Source organism: Quercus lobata, chromosome 4, assembly GCF_001633185.2.
Source record: "Quercus lobata isolate SW786 chromosome 4, ValleyOak3.0 Primary Assembly, whole genome shotgun sequence".
In the NCBI taxonomy this organism is placed as follows: Eukaryota; Viridiplantae; Streptophyta; class Magnoliopsida; order Fagales; family Fagaceae; genus Quercus; species Quercus lobata.
The window spans coordinates 17,492,098-17,510,450 of record NC_044907.1 but is presented as its reverse complement, the minus strand read 5'-3'; the positions used below and the strand labels follow the sequence as shown (position 1 = coordinate 17,510,450).

General features: G+C 36.6%; 1 protein-coding gene across 3 annotated transcripts; it reads right to left on the bottom strand.

The window, feature by feature from the left end:
• Positions 1 to 3,799: 3,799 nt before the first annotated feature.
• Positions 3,800 to 14,147, bottom strand: LOC115987637 (probable LRR receptor-like serine/threonine-protein kinase At1g07650). Of its 3 annotated transcripts, none has more exons than XM_031111228.1 (24): positions 13,690 to 14,140; positions 12,595 to 12,769; positions 12,264 to 12,335; positions 12,103 to 12,171; positions 11,952 to 12,020; positions 11,796 to 11,867; positions 11,606 to 11,677; positions 11,420 to 11,491; positions 11,258 to 11,329; positions 11,058 to 11,129; positions 10,896 to 10,967; positions 9,781 to 9,840; positions 9,390 to 9,455; positions 8,607 to 8,672; positions 8,464 to 8,499; positions 8,310 to 8,350; positions 7,740 to 8,122; positions 7,468 to 7,663; positions 6,923 to 7,063; positions 6,705 to 6,823; positions 6,354 to 6,564; positions 5,980 to 6,211; positions 4,943 to 5,093; positions 3,800 to 4,413 (listed from the first exon to the last, which is right to left on the bottom strand). In XM_031111228.1, the coding sequence occupies exons 1-24, from the start codon at positions 13,811 to 13,813 to the stop codon at positions 4,060 to 4,062; spliced, it is 2,997 nt and encodes a 998-aa protein (XP_030967088.1). In that variant the 5' UTR covers positions 13,814 to 14,140; the 3' UTR covers positions 3,800 to 4,059. The 3 variants fall into 3 exon arrangements, with proteins under 3 accessions (XP_030967088.1, XP_030967087.1, XP_030967089.1); XM_031111227.1 differs by having other exon boundaries at positions 9,781 to 9,849; positions 13,690 to 14,139; XM_031111229.1 differs by lacking the exon at positions 3,800 to 4,413 and having other exon boundaries at positions 4,949 to 5,093; positions 5,982 to 6,211; positions 9,781 to 9,849; positions 13,690 to 14,147.
• Between the last annotated feature and the right edge of the window lie 4,206 nt (positions 14,148 to 18,353).

The window sequence follows — 18,353 nt, the reverse complement described above, 5'->3', positions numbered from 1 at the left end:
ATGCCTATGATCCGACCCAATCGCCATCCAAACGACAATCATGATGTGTACACATAAACATAAATTTCAAAATTTCTTTTTTTCTTCATAAATGTTAAAATAAGTTTGGAGGGAGTAGCGCCGATAGAGAGCAAAGGGATTTGATGGGTGGAACAGTGGAGAGTGGTTGATGGGTGGGACCATCGGAAACAAGAGATAGATCGGGGGGACCGGTGGAGGGAGGATTAGTTGGGATTGAAAACAATTGAAAAAACTGAAAAATGGTCTGCAACAAAGGATTGAGATGGAGAAGGGATTTGCGTTGAAGGAGAGAGAGAGAGAGAGAGGACAGAGTGTTTGTGTTTGGGTGATGATGGCGAGAAGTTTTTTTTTTAATAAAAAATGATATGGAAAGGTCTAACGTTTGAACTAACGGGAGTTAGTTCTTGAATTTCAGTTTTAGTTGGGTTGGACAGGTGTTAATTTTTAGTGCTGACACGTTATAGTTTGGAGAGAGTTCCTCCGAACAAGATTGTAGGGAAACTTTATCCAAAAAATAATGTAACTTTTTCCAATGGTAAGAATATGGATACCCACCTATTATTTTGAAGAAAATCCACATTCTTACAAAATTGGGGTCAAGTGGGAATTCAGATGCCCAAGGGCATCTGATTCCCTTGTGCAATATTTTGGAACTAAACATGGAATTGTTAGGAAATTTTTAAACATTTTCAAAAATCCTAAAATATTACTCCATATTAACCGTCACCTAAGGGTTTAAAATGCACAAATTTACAAGCAAAGTTTACCAACCTTGTGTGATATGTAGAAATAATTCATAATTCATGATTTTTTTTTTTTTTTTCTTTTTGTATACATAAAAAAAAATAAAAAATAAAAAAATAAAGAAGACCAATATTAATAGAAGAGCCCAGGGACAATTTCATTGATACTGGTCTTATCACTTTCCGTATCTTATTTTGATTTCTCATTGAACTTTCAAAGTGCTTTTTAATTTTCCATTTTACACGGTTGTGGTGAGCTATGAGCCTATGGTTGTGAGGCCAATTCATTGCATAGTTCCGAATTTTCTGACTATGTCGGCAGGACACCTTAAAAGATTAGGTTTCTTTTGATATCTGAGCGAACATGCACGTCAAAAGAATCCTAACAAATTAAAGTAACACAATTTTATTTTGAGTTTTGCCTGAAAGGAAGAAATAAACAATTTCAGTTGTGCCCCACAAATTTAAAACAAAACAAGGTACCAGCATGGACAAATTAGTGTTCATCATGTGACAAATTAACTCTTACTATTCAATTGTGCTAATATTTTTTTATTGACAATTGAATAGTAAGAATTTGTCAATTGCTCAAACTCTTACTATTCAAGTACATTATAGCTGTTTCTCAAAAAAAAAAAAAAAAAAGTACATTATAGCTTACCAACTTCGGAGCAGGTTAGAACAGAGTTTGTCTTGAAAGAATAATGCTAAAGTGGATGATGTTACAAGCTTCATTCTTAATTGTACATTAGATTAGGTGGGTGGAGTAAGAAATGGAATTACAATATAAAAAAATCCTGTTGAGCACAAAGTTTGTACAGTCAACGACTTACTAGTGTGAGGAATTACTCAACGTCTCAACTAGTAAGAGCACCTTCACCAGCAAGGTTGTCCTAAGTTAAGCTAGGTCAACCTCACATGTCCCATATAAACCCAAGAGCATAAGCCCTCCCCTACGAAGGAGCAAAGAACACAAACCCTTCCTTATGGTCCATGCATAAACAACATAAACCCTTCCTATGATGCATGAAGAACGTAAGCCCTCCCCTATATGAAGATACAAAAAACCCAAGCAGAGAGGTAAAACCTAGGAAACTGGCAAGAAACTTTGGTTGAAGGGAAATTTTAAACAGTGGTTGCCTAGGTCGATGGCTATAAATGAATGTTTATACTTTATAGTTTACAAAGGGCTCACGTGCTCAAGAAGCTCGTCCCCCTCAACAACATCAAACCCTTACTCTTTCATTCTAGGGCGGAGTTAGGAATTTATATTAGGAGGGGTGATCGAGCTGAAACTATCCTATTAATTTGTAAATTGTAATTCAAGAAAAATTCAAACTACAACATACATAGGCGTCTTTGTGCATTATTTTTTTTCATTAGTGTAATTCTTATTAGCAATTAAAATATCAATCCAAATAGTCAAGTCAAAGGACATATGTGAATTTCAGTTAGCTTAACTGATAAAGTTTTTTGTCATTAAATAAGAAATCTGGGTTTGATCCTCGCTTACACAAAAAAAAAAACTAATTGGTGTAGTGATACTCCTTATTTTTCTTTTATGGAAAAGTTTGGCGTGTCAATATTTTATTGGACACGGTAAACATAGTGATTTACATCAAATTCTTATTAAATTTAAGCAGAATGATATGTCCATAATATTTTCATAATAAATCTTATGTATCAGGTTATTGTTTGCTGTTACTAATAAGCAAAAAGTAATTTTAGTGATGGATTTAAATTAGGAAGGTGTAAAAATCTACAAACTCAGATTTATTATAAAAATATTATGTGCGTAACACTTTTAATTCTCTTTATGTCCTAGTTATAATTTTTTTTTTTTTTAAAGTTGTTTATTAAAAAGAAAACCAACAGGCCCAAAAAAATTTTAATTTCATGAACCTACTTAGTAGTTCTAATTTCTTCATATCTGTGAGTTCTCTGTAATTCAAGATTACAAAACCAACTTATATGTTTAGAGTACTGAAGAAATCCTCAGAATACTAAGAAGAATTCTGAGAAAATTAGCTTCTTATAATGCATTCTGTGATTATTAATATATATATGTGTGTGTGTGTGCGCGCGCGTTTATATGATAGAAGAATGAAACGATTGGTTATGGTCATTTACAATAATCAGGTAGATGAGGTGAAGTCTCTGAAATAGAGGATCATTTCCTTGGAATCAGGTAGTGGCTTATGACTATAACTGCGGGATGTTGAACAGTTTAAGGCAACCAAGCAAAAAGATTAATTACCTATTGATGGGAACAAACTGAAACTACGTTTCATTTAAATCATGCCTTAATCTAAATCAATCAAGCTTTAACCTAAATCATAATCACTCGTTGATTCAATCTTTTTCCCCCCTTGAATCAACCTACGCCCTGTTGAAGAACTTCCTTTTGGGTTTGTACGGTTGAAACAATCTTGGATGTTTCTACCCATGGAAATTAAGGAGCAAAAATTTAGAATTAGCAATCTTAATACATTGATTGTCAGCTTTGTTTAGGCTCACTTAATGGTATGATGGTAAAGACAGTGATTTGCTAACCAAATTTAGAGTTTGAGCTTACAAGAGCTTAAAATTGAATAGATTTTTGGGTTTGGGATTTCATATGGATCTCATAGTCATTTCATATTTTGCATTTTTTTTAAAAAAAAAAAATAGTGCTCAGGTACTTCTATGCTAACAATGTTTAGTACATTGGCCACTTTACATAGTCAACCCAAGATTTCTGCCAGAAGGGGCGCTACCGTCACTAGCTACAAGTTGACTAAAACTGTTGCCGTACGAATGGGCAACCCCCCTTGCAACAGAGCACATTTTTCTTTTCCTCAAACTTCTCAGAAGCATACAAAGGAAAACATCCATTAACCCGGAAAGCATGGATGTTATCAAATAGCAGTGTCAATTGTACTTCCACAGTTATAAATTCAATGTGGTAGAACCAATGTGATTGGTTAAACATTGATTTTGTATATAACTTCCACTTTGACCTAACAGTTTGTACCAAGATAGCACTTTTAGAAGGATAAGCCACAGAAGCAGTGCATGTGCCATATCAAATGTTTTAATCATGTAAAGGGGCAATTTCTACTCAACTATATATTCAGCTTCATTTCACAGCTTATTTTCTTAAATTTTCTTCTTCTTTTTTGTCCTCAGTTGACAAGAATATACAAGAAGCTTTATGAAACACATATCTTGCAACCAGGGGATTCAATATATTTTCTTATCAGTAGACAATAATTTTTCATCATGACGGGCAATGTAATGGTTACCTAACCTAGAATTAAGATTCACTCGATAATGTAGTGGAAGAGCCAATCCATGTTGCATCCAATGAATGAATGGGACTCGGGGTGTCATCTGAGCCCTGTCCCATGATCTGATCAAAGTATTCTCTTAGTGCCTTAAATCTCAAATCATCACCATAAATACTTGGATCCATGATCAACTCATGAACAGCAGTTTGGCCTTCAAGCATGCTTACTACAGCAGACATGGTGGGCCGAAGTGTTGGTGATGGATTAGTGCATAATAGAGCTACTTTCATAATTTTTACTGCCTCTTCTTTACTGAAGTTAGATTTTAAGTCTGGATCCACCAAATCCATCAAATTCCCCTTTTGTTGTGAAACAAGGGCCTGTAAAAGAATATAGAAGAAAATGGAAAGAAGAAATTAATTAGCATTATATATTGAGCAAAACAATACAAATCTTAAATGATAAGGTAATAATTTACTGAAGCCAAATACAAAAAACTTGTTCTTAAAAAGAAACTATATCTAAAAAGACTTCTAATGAAAATAAAAGTGAAATTTGTGCTAGATTCATGCTATTCTTATATTGCCAACACTAACTCAATTTAACATTCTCATTTTATATCATTATTCAGGTTACCCCTCTACCCACCAAAAAATAAAATAAAATAAGAAGAGAAGAAAGAAAATTGTATATATGGAATGCTTAGCTCTTTAAATGTTCTAATCAGAACTCAGTAAATGTTATTTGGTTTTAAAGAAGATAAGTCTTGTGCAAAATGGCACTTAAATCTGGATTGGTAAATAAATGCACAATACAGGGCCAAATAAAGAAGTCCCAAAAAAAGTGACTCGGTCTCAAAGCTGCCTTTAGTTTCAATTATAAGAAAATTTTGATGAAGATCTATCTTACCCAATCTAGAAGGCATACAAAATTTTCATTTGGTCGATATTTCATGTTGTTCTTCCCAGCAACAATTTCCAATGCAACAATCCCAAAACTATATACATCTGCTTTATATGTTAAATATCCCCATAATGCATATTCTGGTGCCATGTATCCTCTGCACAGAAAGATCATTCGATTAGTAAGGTTTCACTAAAATGAGGTTACAAGCTTCTCTAACAAACAAATCCATGCCAAAATAGTTTTAGGTAACTAGATATCCTATCATAATATTTTATATCCATTTTGGCAAGCAATTATGCCATTAAAAAAGCTAGCATTATTTAGTCACAAATTTGTTCCACATGAAAGAAACTTCACCTAAAACAAGATTTGTACCGTTAACAATTGCAAGCCTTGAAAAACTACACTTAATGTTGATTGGGTGGGTTGAGAGAGTGAGGGGAAGGGGGGTGACTCTATTTCTCTACCTATTACGGATATTGCCACTTTGCAAGTTGATAATTGATGTAGTCATGCACCATTAGCCATACAGGAAAGCAAAATATAAATTAAAATTTCTCTATATTCCTTAATCCTTGTATTAAAAGGTAAAATTTAGAGGTAGCATTCAACATATGAAATTTAATTTTTGAATAAAACAGAAATTTCTCATCCTTTGTTTTATTCTGCAGTTTCTATTTGATGAGAAGTTTGAGCTGTTGCTTCGATGCATATAAAATTGAGGTAAACTAAATTTGCAGGTTATTTCTATATCTATCATATAAATGATTTTTAAAGCAGGAATACTAAATAGGAGTACAATTGGGTGGCAAATGCAGATGGCTAATATAAATAAAGCTCCTACTAATACTTAAAGTGAGGACTTTCCCATAGTACTGTGTATACTTGAACTTGTTTATGGAGACTTCAATTGCTGCCTTATTCTGGTTTTCTTTTAGGAAAGCAACTTGAAATTAGAGCCATTAAGATTCATATTTGTCTAAAAAAGAACAAAAGAAAGAACTAAGTTCAAATTGAAGGAAGAGAAAAAGGTAGCTCACACGGTTCCTGCAACTCGGGTGGTAATGTGGCTGTTCTCCTCTTCATAAAGCTTGGCCAACCCAAAGTCAGAAATCTTAGGATTAAGGTCCCCATCCAGTAGTATATTGCTAGTCTTGATGTCCCTATGAACAATTTTCAGGGTTGATTCCTCATGCAAGAAAGTCAAACCTCTTGCTATGCCAAGACATATATTTTTTCTCGTAGGCCAGTCCAATTTCAGTCGGCTTTCCTCTGGACCAGCAAAGTAGATAGCTCAATCAATGATATCCAAATTTTTAGTTCAACCTATAGGTCCTATATGATTCATGGAAATTGAAACCTACTCTTTTCAAGTCAAAATAATAATATGCCAAAGATGAAAGATTAAGCTTACCAAATAAAGCATGTTCAAGGCTATTGTTTTCCATGTATTCATATACTAGCAATAACTGATTTCGTTCAATACAGCATCCATACAGTCTAACAAGATTGGGATGTTGTAATCCAGAAATCATGCCTATTTCATTCACAAATTCATGATTCCCTTGCTTTGATTTAGAAGAAAGTTGCTTAACTGCAATTATAGTACCATCTAATAAAGTGCCCTGCATTGACAGTATTTGTGCAATGGTTATGTATGAGGTCTATCTGGACCAGTGAAAATGCGAAGGGAATAAAAAAGAGAGAAAAAGGTATAAAATGCATTCATGCAAAGATAGAAGATCATGATGGAGTTGTAGATTACCTTGTATACAGCTCCAAAGCCACCTTGCCCTAGCTTGTTTGCAGCATCAAAATTGTTAGTGGCAGCTTTAATTTGCCTGAATGTAAAAAAACCAGTTCGCAGATCTAGGCCTCTCAGTTCTGTATGGAACAAGTTTCAGATATTAGAATGCATCTTAAAAATTTACATCACTGCTTCATTAGTATTCTGACTAGTCAATGATATCAAAACAAAGTTACCTTGTTCCCTTGATGTCCTGCCTCCCAAACATCCTTTCCACCAAAGAATTCCTAAAATCAGGAGGATAAGGCTTGACACCAAAACTACAGTTCCAACTGTGATGAGTATCTTCTTTTTTATATCATCAGGAGGTTTGAAATCTACAAAGAAGGAAAGTAGAAAAGAATAGTGATTGTGAAACTGCATTCGGTTTTGTATATTGTACTGTAAAGGCAGACACATAGGTAGATCTAGTGTAAAACCAGATACTATTAGATGGTTCAAAACACAGGTTAGGTAATGAAAGAGGAATTAGAGAGGAATAAGAAAAAATCTTTGTATGTCTTCGACCAATCTGCACATCAACATTGTTTCAAGTATTTTACTTTGCATCCAGTAGTTTTGGAGACTGCTTCTCCATACACCATACACCATACAATAATAATATATTACTTTTTAGTTTTGGAAAATAGAAACATTCAAAACTCAAAAATGAAAGAGTGAGAGTGAGAAATAACTGACCATGTAAAAGAAGGAATACAGAACATACAACTTTTGTACTTACCAGCATCTATGGAGATAGCTGATATAAGAGGACCATATGTTCCTCTCTTTGGGACATTTGTTGTCCCTTTCCCAGACCAGTGAAAGCGGATCTCCAAAATTTTATTCTTAACAAATGCTGTAAAGTTCCTAACAATTGCTTTGTCAACTCCTTGTGCTTCCTTCTCAATATCAAAATCCTTCAGCACCAGTTCTTCCTACAACAACATATTTAGGTTAAATTATTGTCTATAGCATTTAGGGAAGAAAAAAAATCTGACTGACTACCAGTACCTGGATGTAAACATCAAACATCCGTCTTCCAACACTGAAAAAGGATCTGTTGTCTCTAAATATTATCTCAACAAAGTGAAGTTTCACTGTATAATTTCCATTTGCCAAGCAGCGCGCATAATATGTGAGAGAAAGAGGAGAGAGGCGTGCATCCATGTACAATTCGGAGTCATTCATTTTGAGTACAGATTCATTTGTTGCTATGTAGTCATGTGCACCACTCCTAATACCCCAGAAATCTCCAGTGCTACTAAAGCCCCAACTATCATCTGACATCATGCGAACAAATTTTGCTGCTCCTCCAAGCTCTAAATCTGCTTCATATTTGATGTTTCCAATGGTGGTTGCATTTCCACCACAGTTTATATTCAAGGAATACTGATCTAGAGAGCACCAAAGTAATCAGATACAATCAAACAAAACAGGAGATATTCAATTATCATTAATAATTTAATCTTCTTCTTTGTTTTCTTGACAAAAAATCATTGATGAGGAAGATGTGATATTGATAACTGAAGCATCTAAATGCTAGTTTGGTTCTAATATATATATATATATATATATATATACCTTTTGAACATGGACTATTCTTCAGACATTCGGTAAGAATTCTAGATTAAAATGTAACATAAGGAAGAAGAATTAGCATATTTAAAAAAATGGAAACGAAAAATAAAATTATAAAAAGTGCTCTCCTTAGAAGTTAAATAAATTAGAAGCTTACGAGTTGTCCTGTCCAGAAAAGCTTCTGAACAAATTTCTGTTGAATTACAAATGAGTTACTTTCTCCCAAAAAATAAATGAAGTAAATGAATAAAGGTGTTGAAAGCTCAAGTAGGTTGACTTTAAGAGGAAAAAGTTTCTTACAAGGTGTCAGGACAAGTGTTTGGCGCAGAGCTTTCGGAAAAATTATTGTAAGAGATATCTATTTGACTGCACAAAAACGTGATTTCCTTTAATCTTCCAATACATAAAATTACATTTTCATCAATTTTGATTTGAATTGATCTTAACGCTACAATTGATCTAATATGTAAAAAAGTTGAAAGAGGAAATTTGAGAGTTGTATACAAACTTATGACCATATTAACCACCAATTAATACAACCTTAATCCCTTCTTTCCATAATTAGCTAAACAATTAACCAATTCAGTGATTTATACCATCCTTATGGATGTTCTAAGAAAGACATATCTTACATGTATTCTATAACAGAATTTTGTTCTATACATTTACCATAATATAGCATTTCTAAAACTTCAAACTGGATTTATCAAAGCTAAAGCAACATCAATTTAGGCCCACTTGGCCACCCCCACCCAGCATTTCTAGATAACAAACATTGAACAATGGAACAAAATAATGCCGTTCTTTCAAGGTGATGCAACATGGAGAAAAATGCAAATTAAGCTGCCAGAAGAATGGGATTATTTCACCCATTTCGTGGAGAATGTTCGGTGCAACCTACCCATAAAGAGGCCATGAAATGAACCATTATCCAAATTAGGATTTCAAATATATACATTTTCGGATATAAAACATTATGTTTAATACCTTAAGAGAATATGCTTCTACAGTCCCAAATAAAATAATATAAGTGAACGAAAATGTCATGCAAATTCAGTGTAGAAGTTAAGAAGGAAAACATACTAGCGGTTATCTCTGCCCTGGAACCAGTCTGGAATTGGCCCACTGAGCAAGTTTCTTGTCAGATAACTATCCAATGAGCATCAAATCATCACATTGTGATTAGAAACACACATATTGTAACTATTTCGAATGTACATAAAAGAAAATAAATTTCAAACTTTTGCGAGCTGACTCTATTTGTATGAAACCTTTCAGACATACGACTTTGCACCATAATGCTTCATTCCAAAAACCTTTCAGACAAAAAGGCTCTTACATTATGTTGGTAAATCAACAATCTCAAAAGTTTAAATTGCTTTAGAAAGCAGGCCAACATAGTATGTCCAGCTTAACATAAATGGCCCCAAGATCAAGTCGTAAGTTGGCCACCGCATGAATTTAGATGGCTTACATGGTGTCCAAACTAGTTAGAACTTCCAAATTTGGAATGTTTCCTTCCAATCTGTTGAAGCTAAGATCCCTGAAAAAGGAAAAAGAAGATGTCATAAGAACACAAGAAAGTAAGCTAAATAACTGTCCAAGTCAACATGGTTAACTTAGAGACATGCTTGTTCCCCAAATAAGAATGGACCTAGAAAATAACATAAATTTAGGTATAGCAGATTGATGGAGGACCTGATAATATGTTCGCATACTTAATCTATGGAGCTATAAATCTATAATTGTTTCCATTCATAATTGAAGAGTACTAAGCATAAATCTGACGAGGGCATTGCTGTAATGAGTAACTCAAGTAGGCATCAGTCAAATTATCTTTAAACATGTGGCAGGTAATAGCATGGGCATAATAATCTAGAATTCATCTAATTACATACAATCCAAAACAAATATTTATGTATAGTGTACACCTAAACAACTAGTCTCAACTTTAATTCTTCTTGAATGAACTTACAAATTGTCTCAATCCCTGTCATATTATGCAACTTGAGAAATGTATACAGCTAGCCCTCCAAACTTTACCTATTCATATTTCATATGACCTCTCTTAATTTTATGTTACTCATCTTTCTTTCCTATCATGAATTTTGGGCTCCACCTGACACTTTTATCTTTTATCAATGTATTATGTAGTATAACATTTTCAGTTTCTCACACCTACATTGGAGAGTGTAAAAGGTTTTCATGGTACATACCAAATTAAAGAGACTAAAGGTCTTCTTAAACATCATAATGTCATTATCGTTCTTATCTGTAGATATCCTTGGCTAACATTCTGTTTTAGCAGTTTAAATTACAATCACTAGACAAAAGAGGCAATAAATTCAGATCATAACTCTTGAGATACTAATTCTAATACTATACAATAAGCTATTTGTCAAGCTAGGAATAAAAGGTCTCAAAATTTTGTGTCGAAAATTAGAATTTAGCAAGTTATCAATTGCAATGTAGCTTAAGTCCACACATTTTGAACTTCAATACCTGTCAAGTGTAAATATTTTTCTCCATATTTCTTAATCTTTTTGTAATTCACTAAAAATTAAAGAGAAGAATGAAGAGAGGAATTACAAAATTTTCAGCTGTGTCATTTCTGATATATATCCAGGGATTTGTCCTGAGATATTACAGCTTCTCAACATCCTGAAACATAAACCAACTTCATATAAGCAAAATTGCAATAACATGTGTATTATTCTAATTGCAGATAATTTTACAACATAAAAACCTTACAATCTTATCAGGCCTCCAATGTTACGTAGGTTCGGGAAAAGTGAACCTACTCCATGTAAGTCGCTGATCCTTCTGCATGATATTGCGCCATCAATAACTGTTATTTTCTTTGGCTATAAATTTTATTAGTTTAAAATCACATGAAATTATTGTAGAGATTATGCAACTCAGCAACTTTTAACATAGAACACGGAACTCACAGCTCTGTTAAATTGCTTAAGACCGAAATGCTAGGAGGAATGGGCCCCTCAAGACCACTAGCTTGGATCTCTCTGTTAAGGACATAATTACAATGGATTTAGATTAAACCTGAGACTTTTATGTAGAAGTGCTGTACATAAAATTGAAGGAATATCACATACAATTTCTGAAGTTGTTTCCAACTTTGAAAGGAATCAGGCATTCTTCCAGTGAAGTTGTTACTGCTAATCCTACTGCATATGGGCCAGATAGAAACAAGATAGAATGAAATAAAAACTTGATCATTTTTCAACAAAAAATAAAAAATTACTGTTAGTACAGAAATTGAAAAGTTGACAACCACTTACACTTCTCTTAATTTGGTCAGACTAGTGAGAGCTACTGGCAACTCTCCTGTGAGATTGTTAGCATTGAGAATGCTGCAGTAAAAAAGGAAACTTAAGACCAGTTCAACATACGCTATTATTATGTTATGAAACTCATTGAGAATTTAGAAATGACTAATCAAATGTGATGTGAAAAGAAAGAATCACTAACAGAATCTCCAAGTCAACCAAGTTTGCAAGCCCAGGGGGAACAGGGCCAGAGAACAGGTTGCTTTCAATGGACCTGAAATAAAGTCCAAGATTACAAACAGCAGAGCTTAACCAAATGAATTTTTGAAATTATTTAACATAGAGATCCAAAACATACAGAGCTCTCAGAGTGGTAATGCTTGCCAAGTAGTCAATACGTCCTGATAAGTTGTTTGTACTGATGGACCTGCACTTGATTCATTTTCATTAGTTTAATAATTAGCTTTAACCAGCTAACCTTGGACTTGAAAGGGTGGTGAGTCATTTACAGAAATTCCAACTTCATTGAAGCCCATTCTCGTGGTATCATTCCACTAAGGTAGTTTCTATTCAAATCACTGTCAGCAAGAGGAAAGTCTGCTGTAAGTAGAAGCTTATAGTCTAATTTGCTGGCTAACAAGAAAAACAAATAATTGGAAGCCCTTCTTACATTTCCTTAAGGTTGGGTAGCTTAACCAAAGATGGTGGAAGTATACCATCAAGATCCTGCCCTCTAAGAAATCTGTATAACAAAGATTAAAGTAAAATAAAAAATAGAGAGAGATTACAATTTTATGTAACAATTTCAAAGTAATGTCTTAGCTTAAATTCAATGAATAAAAAAGAGAAAAAATTTTAGCAAAATAAAGAAATAGGTGTTTATCCAATTTTCAACTAAGTTACACATCTTATTCAAATATTCATTGCTTTTATTTGCCATTAACCTTCATAAGAAAATTTAATAGAATAACTTTTGTGTTATATGAGCAAAGGGAGTGTACATGCTAGCCACGTGGCATACACCACCCGTGTTGGAGCAATTGCAGATGACAGAATTATTGTACAATTGCCTCTGACTTGAAGATGGTGTAATCCAGCTTGAGTCATTGCATGGATTTACTTTGAAATTCCAGTCTTTCTTCCCCAGCTGTGTAGCTATTTCTTGAAGGGCTTCCACTGCACACATCAAACGCATCAACTTCTCTACCAGGATTTTTTTGTTACCTAAATAACTGATAAGTATGCCTACCAGTGGAATGAACGTGCCAATAGTGCAGCTGAGAAAAAAAGTTAACCAGACAGTTGTTTCAAATCCTAAATTCAAATAATGCTTCAGTTATGAGGAATATCTGGTTGCCTTTACCCTGTCAAGCTTGTTCTGGGTTGCCTGGGTAATACTTATTGAAAGGACAAAATTCATTCATGGTCTATGAAAATGTCTAGGGAATGTTCTTGGTGTTGGGGAAAATTGCTGAAGTTAAGGCCTATTACTCCTAATTCTGTAAGCACCTAATTGGGAATGGAATGGTTTTGTTCAGATTGAGTAATTGGCACATTAGAGAACTTCTCATTACCAAATATGGTCCTAGGATAGTTTATGATGCATCAAACCCATCAGTGACTTGGGTCCCTTATTTTATAGTTTTATTTTTATAAAAAAATAAAGTTTAACTGCTATGTGGGATTCTATAAGAGGAAGAATCATAACTAGAGTGGCCTCATTTAATTCGGTTTCTCAAAGCAAATCCAAAGCATGGTTTCGTAATTCTACAATCGACCCATTTAATGTGACCAGATATGGCCACGAAGAAGGTAAAAGTCATGTCTTGGTTTCTCTGTGATGATCCTTGAAATTCAGTTTCATTATGGGGTCTTATTGCAGTGCTAAAAAGGCTAATTAAATAGTATGAGAAGCATGTCAAGCCCTTAACCACATGAGGCCAAGTTACAACACAGAGGCAATAAGGATGCTGCTAACAGCTAATATAAACTTCATTAAGCTGAGCAAACTGAAACTTCAATATACTGATTTCCAACTCCATAAACTTGAGCTTGATTACCAAAATAACATACAAATATATACAAACAGAAAGTACCTTCATTATCAGGAAGACTCCCTGGTGCTTGTGCTTCAACTTCGTTTGCTCCTGTGCACATAAATACTATTACAAACACAATTAAGCTAAACATGGTCACTGGAATATAAGCAAGCTTTGCCATCTTCCCTTCCAAAAGTCCCACTGGGTACTGAGTATTGACAGCCTCACTTTCTCAAACACACTGTTCAAAACTCTCTCTCTTTCTCTCTCTCTCTCCCTGGATCTTTGCAAGACCCATTAAAAGCAAAACTGCATGTGTCCAGCTCATCCAATCTGCAGTATTCTTTTTCCTTCAAAACTGTATACGTTTGATGCGTCATGCCAATGACAATTTAGTCATTAAGTACTATTTTATTATGGGTGTCAGAATATTTATTGGAATCGACGGGTTTCTTTTTTTTTTTAAGAAAAAAAAATTCAAGAAAATTTCAATTAAAAGTGCATATGTTTACAAGTTTTTGTTCATATATTGCTTTTACTATATAGTTTTATGAGTTGTATTACAACTTTACGTGGGAACTTTATGCGTAAAACACTTGTCCAGATGTGCCATCCACTGATTTGTACATATATAACAAATGTTGACTAACTTGACTTTAAGTAAATTATGTAGGCTAGGTGGTACACTGTCTGAATTACGAACACATTGGTCAATCTCATAGATCTTCTATTCAAAGTAACAAACTTGACCCGTTGGATGTAACCACAGACTTCTGGGTTTTTAGTTCAACGGTGAAGATTGGTCTAAATCCAATGACAAATCCAGGCCCCCACAATCTTTGACTAATAATAATATCTCTTTTATAGAATAAAGTTTGGTTTTACGTGTACCATTGTCTATCTCTTTCAGCTTCCCCCGCCGGATGCAAGTTTTGTGAAAAAGAATGAGTGATGACACGTGGTACCATCCAACAGGCAGTGGCACCTTATAGCCAGGGAGACGACCCTAACTTTAAAAAAAAAAAAAAAATTTATACATAATAGTATAAAATTTTATATTTATCTATCTTGAAAAAAAAAAAATTTGGGAACATCCTAAAATTTTTTTATGCCAATAAAATTAAATTTTAGTCCATAATTTGAACAACTTAATAATATATTATGGTCTTTTAAGTAAAAAAAAAAAAAAACATACTTTTATATTCTTTTAAACCTATACTACGACTTTACTTTTAGTTTTTCTTTTACTTGACACACTGTCATTATACGACTACGTTTCTTCAAAAACATTATAATATATATTATAAAACTAATAAGTCAAAATCACGTAAATTTAGCTTCTTTCATTATACAACTACTTTTCTTTTTTCTTTCTCTGATAATTTTGATTAGAAAAAAATAATAATTTTAGTTAGTTAAGTGAATAAACTTCAAAAGTTACTAATTTTTATATAACATCAATTAATTCATTATATATATTGTGGGGATCATTCGGTTGATAGGCTCATAGGATTCAGAATTGGTTGAGGATTGTTGGGCCAGTGGCCCATCCGAGGCCGTGTACCCGTCCGAGGACGCCCTGCTCCTCGGCAGTATGCGTCCGAGGACGATCGCGTCCGAGGACGATCAGGACGTGGTCTCACCGCGATCAGATCTCAGAAGTAGGTCATCTCAAAGGGTAGAGTAGCCGACTAAAGATGGAAGAGATAAGGCAAACAAATATCTGAAACTATAGCTACCTCCGCATTAATGACCTCTCAACCAACTCTCTGGCCGCATTAATGTGGAGGTGATACCTGAGCAGTAGGGAAGCAGCCTTACAGCTGCCCATAGGAAGTTCTAGGAGGTGCCAGATGGGACAGAAAGAAATCCCCCGGACACAATCTACACGTGTTCGGCGAGGATGGATCGCGAAGGGGAGTATATAAACTAAAAGAAGAACATGAAAGAGGGGATCGAGGAAAAAGAAGAACACACATAAAACTGGAGAGAAAGAAGTAAGAGAAAAGAGGGAGAGTTGCACTAGGCACTTAAGAAAAAAGGTTCATTGTACCAACGAAAAGGAAGGTAAACCTTGTATGGGCTTGAGAGAAAATCTTGGAGGTAGATACCACAGTTAACCTAGTTCTTTACACCCACGCTCTACAAATCATATTGTCTGGGCCTTTTACGTACGAACCCAATACTGTTTAGATTCGTCACCAAATTGTGTCCCTACAATTGGCGCCGTCTGTGGGAAGAGCTTGTGTTATCTTGTACAACCTCCGATACAACGTTTTCGATGGAAGGAATGGAACTGCCTCACCCCGCAGCGGGGCTGCATCAGGGTGATATCAGCCCGCATCAGGCGAAGTCAAGGGGCTCTCAGCATGGTGGTCCTCGAAAAAGTCCCGAACGGAGGGAAGTCCAAGAGGGGAGCATACATACTACTCATACCACGAGAACCCGTACACGCGGGAAGAGCCACGTTTCCCACGTGAAGCATGATGGGGATCTGCAACGTGAAATTGCGGACTTGAAAAGAGAGTTACGCCATGCACGAAGGGACTAGCTATAGGCGGAGATCGAGAACTCCGCAGAGTGAGACTTTCTCCTACGAAGGGGAGCGTCGCCATAGGCGTAGGCATAAAAGTCCAACTAGTAGGGGCTTGGGAAACGATGCCATGAACAAAGCCTTGAGTCAAATTTCCAGGTCACCCTTTACAAGAAGCATAGATGATGCTACCCATCCTCGGCGGTTCAATCAACCTACGTTCTCTCTGTATGATGGCCATTCGGATCCGGTGGAACATGTAAGCTATTACAGCCAGAAGATGGCTATTCATTCCAGGGATGATGCCCTGATGTGCAAGATTTTTCCGTCGAGCTTGGGTCCGACGACGATGAGGTGGTTCAATGGCTTAAGGGCCAACTCTATTGGATCTTTCAAAGCACTGACCCAGGCTTTTGGTGCTCGTTTTATTACATGCAGTAGGACTCCTTTGCCGCTGGGGTCCTTGTTGACCTTGTCTATGCGAGAGGGCGAGACTCTCAGGAGTTATTCGGATAGGTACTGGGAGATGTTCAACGAAATAAGAGGGAAGAATGACGCTGTGGCCATAACTACTTTCAAAGCCGGCCTCCCAGCTGATCATGACTTGAGGAAATCCTTGACGGGTAAACCTGTTACCAGTGTGCGCCAACTGATGGACAGAATAGAGAAGTACAAAAGGATAGAGGAGGATCAGCTTCAGGGGAAAGGAAAGGCCAAGATGATCCCTCAGGAGAGGAGGGATTTCAGGTCGGATCGTTATAATAACAACCGACCAAGGCGGGACTTTGTTGGCCAGTCGGTCTCGGCAGATGCCCAGGCCGTTAATGCGGTATTTCGGGAGCCTGTTCAGCAGGTTTTGGAGAAGATAAAGGACGAGCCATTTTTCAAATGGCCTAACAGGATGGCAGGAGAGCCTGCAAGACGCAACCCGAGTTTGTATTGCCATTACCATCAGGACCATGGACACACGACAGACAACTGCAGAAATTTATGGGACCATTTGGAGCAGTTGGTCCGGGAAGGAAAATTAAGACAGCTCTTGCATCACTCTAGTGGAAGGGCGAGCCAAGCAGGTTCCGAGGTGCGTGAGGATGCTTCATCAAGGCTCCCTCGGGGAACAATCAACGTCATCTTTGCGGCCCCAGGGAGGACTGGTTCTTGCCCCACCAGAGTGTTGTCGGTGTCCCGATCCTCGGCTGAGGATCGTTCTCAAGCATGGAAGAGAGCCAAGAAACGTGTCTCCTTGGTTTTGGGTTTTTCAGACGAAGATTTGGAGGGAACCATACAACCCCATGAGGATGCCTTGGTGGTAACGCTGAGGATCAGTGGGTACGATGTCCGAAGGGTGATGGTTGATCAGGGAAGTGCAGCGGATGTGATGTATCCGGATTTGTACAAGGGGCTTGGTTTGAAGCAGCAGGACTTGACAACCTATAATTCCCCTCTTGTCAGTTTTGAGGGAAGGTTAGTCATTCCCATGGGGCTAATCAGGTTGCCCGTGCAATCAGGCACGGAGGTGGTGGAGGTGGATTTTATTGTCGTAGATGTTTTTTCTCCGTATACGGCTATCCTGGGCAGACCCTGGCTTCACACACTTAAAGCGGTTTCATCTACCCTGCATCAGAAGGTGAAGTACCCGTCCGGAGACCAAGTGCTGGAGATAGTAGGGAACCAAGCGGCTGCTCGGCAATGCCAGGTAGCGGCTATACTGCATCGGCCTGAGGCAGAAACCTCGGCTACAGCCGATAATGAGTCATAGCAATTAAAGATCCCAGCATCAGGTTTAGACGTACCAACCAATGGGGTAGAGTGCGAAGATCTGGAGAGGGTGACCGTTGCTGATGATCCAGAGAAATTCTTTCGGGTTGGGGCCAAGTTGCCTCTGGAAGAGAAAGCGAGTTTGCTGGAGTTCCTTCGAACTAATGTGGACGTCTTTGCATGGGACCCGTATGAGGCTCCAGGAGTAGACCCAAATTTTATTTGTCATCGACTCAATGTAAACCCTGCCGTTCCCCCTAGAAGGCAAATTCCTCGGCGACCATCGAAAGAGCATGCCGAGGCAGTCCGAAGTGAAGTTGCCAAGCTCAAACAGGCTGGGGCTATCAAAGAAGTCTTTTACCCCCAATGGCTGGCCAATACGGTGGTAGTAAAGAAGAAGACGGGGAAGTGGCGAGTATGCGTGGATTTC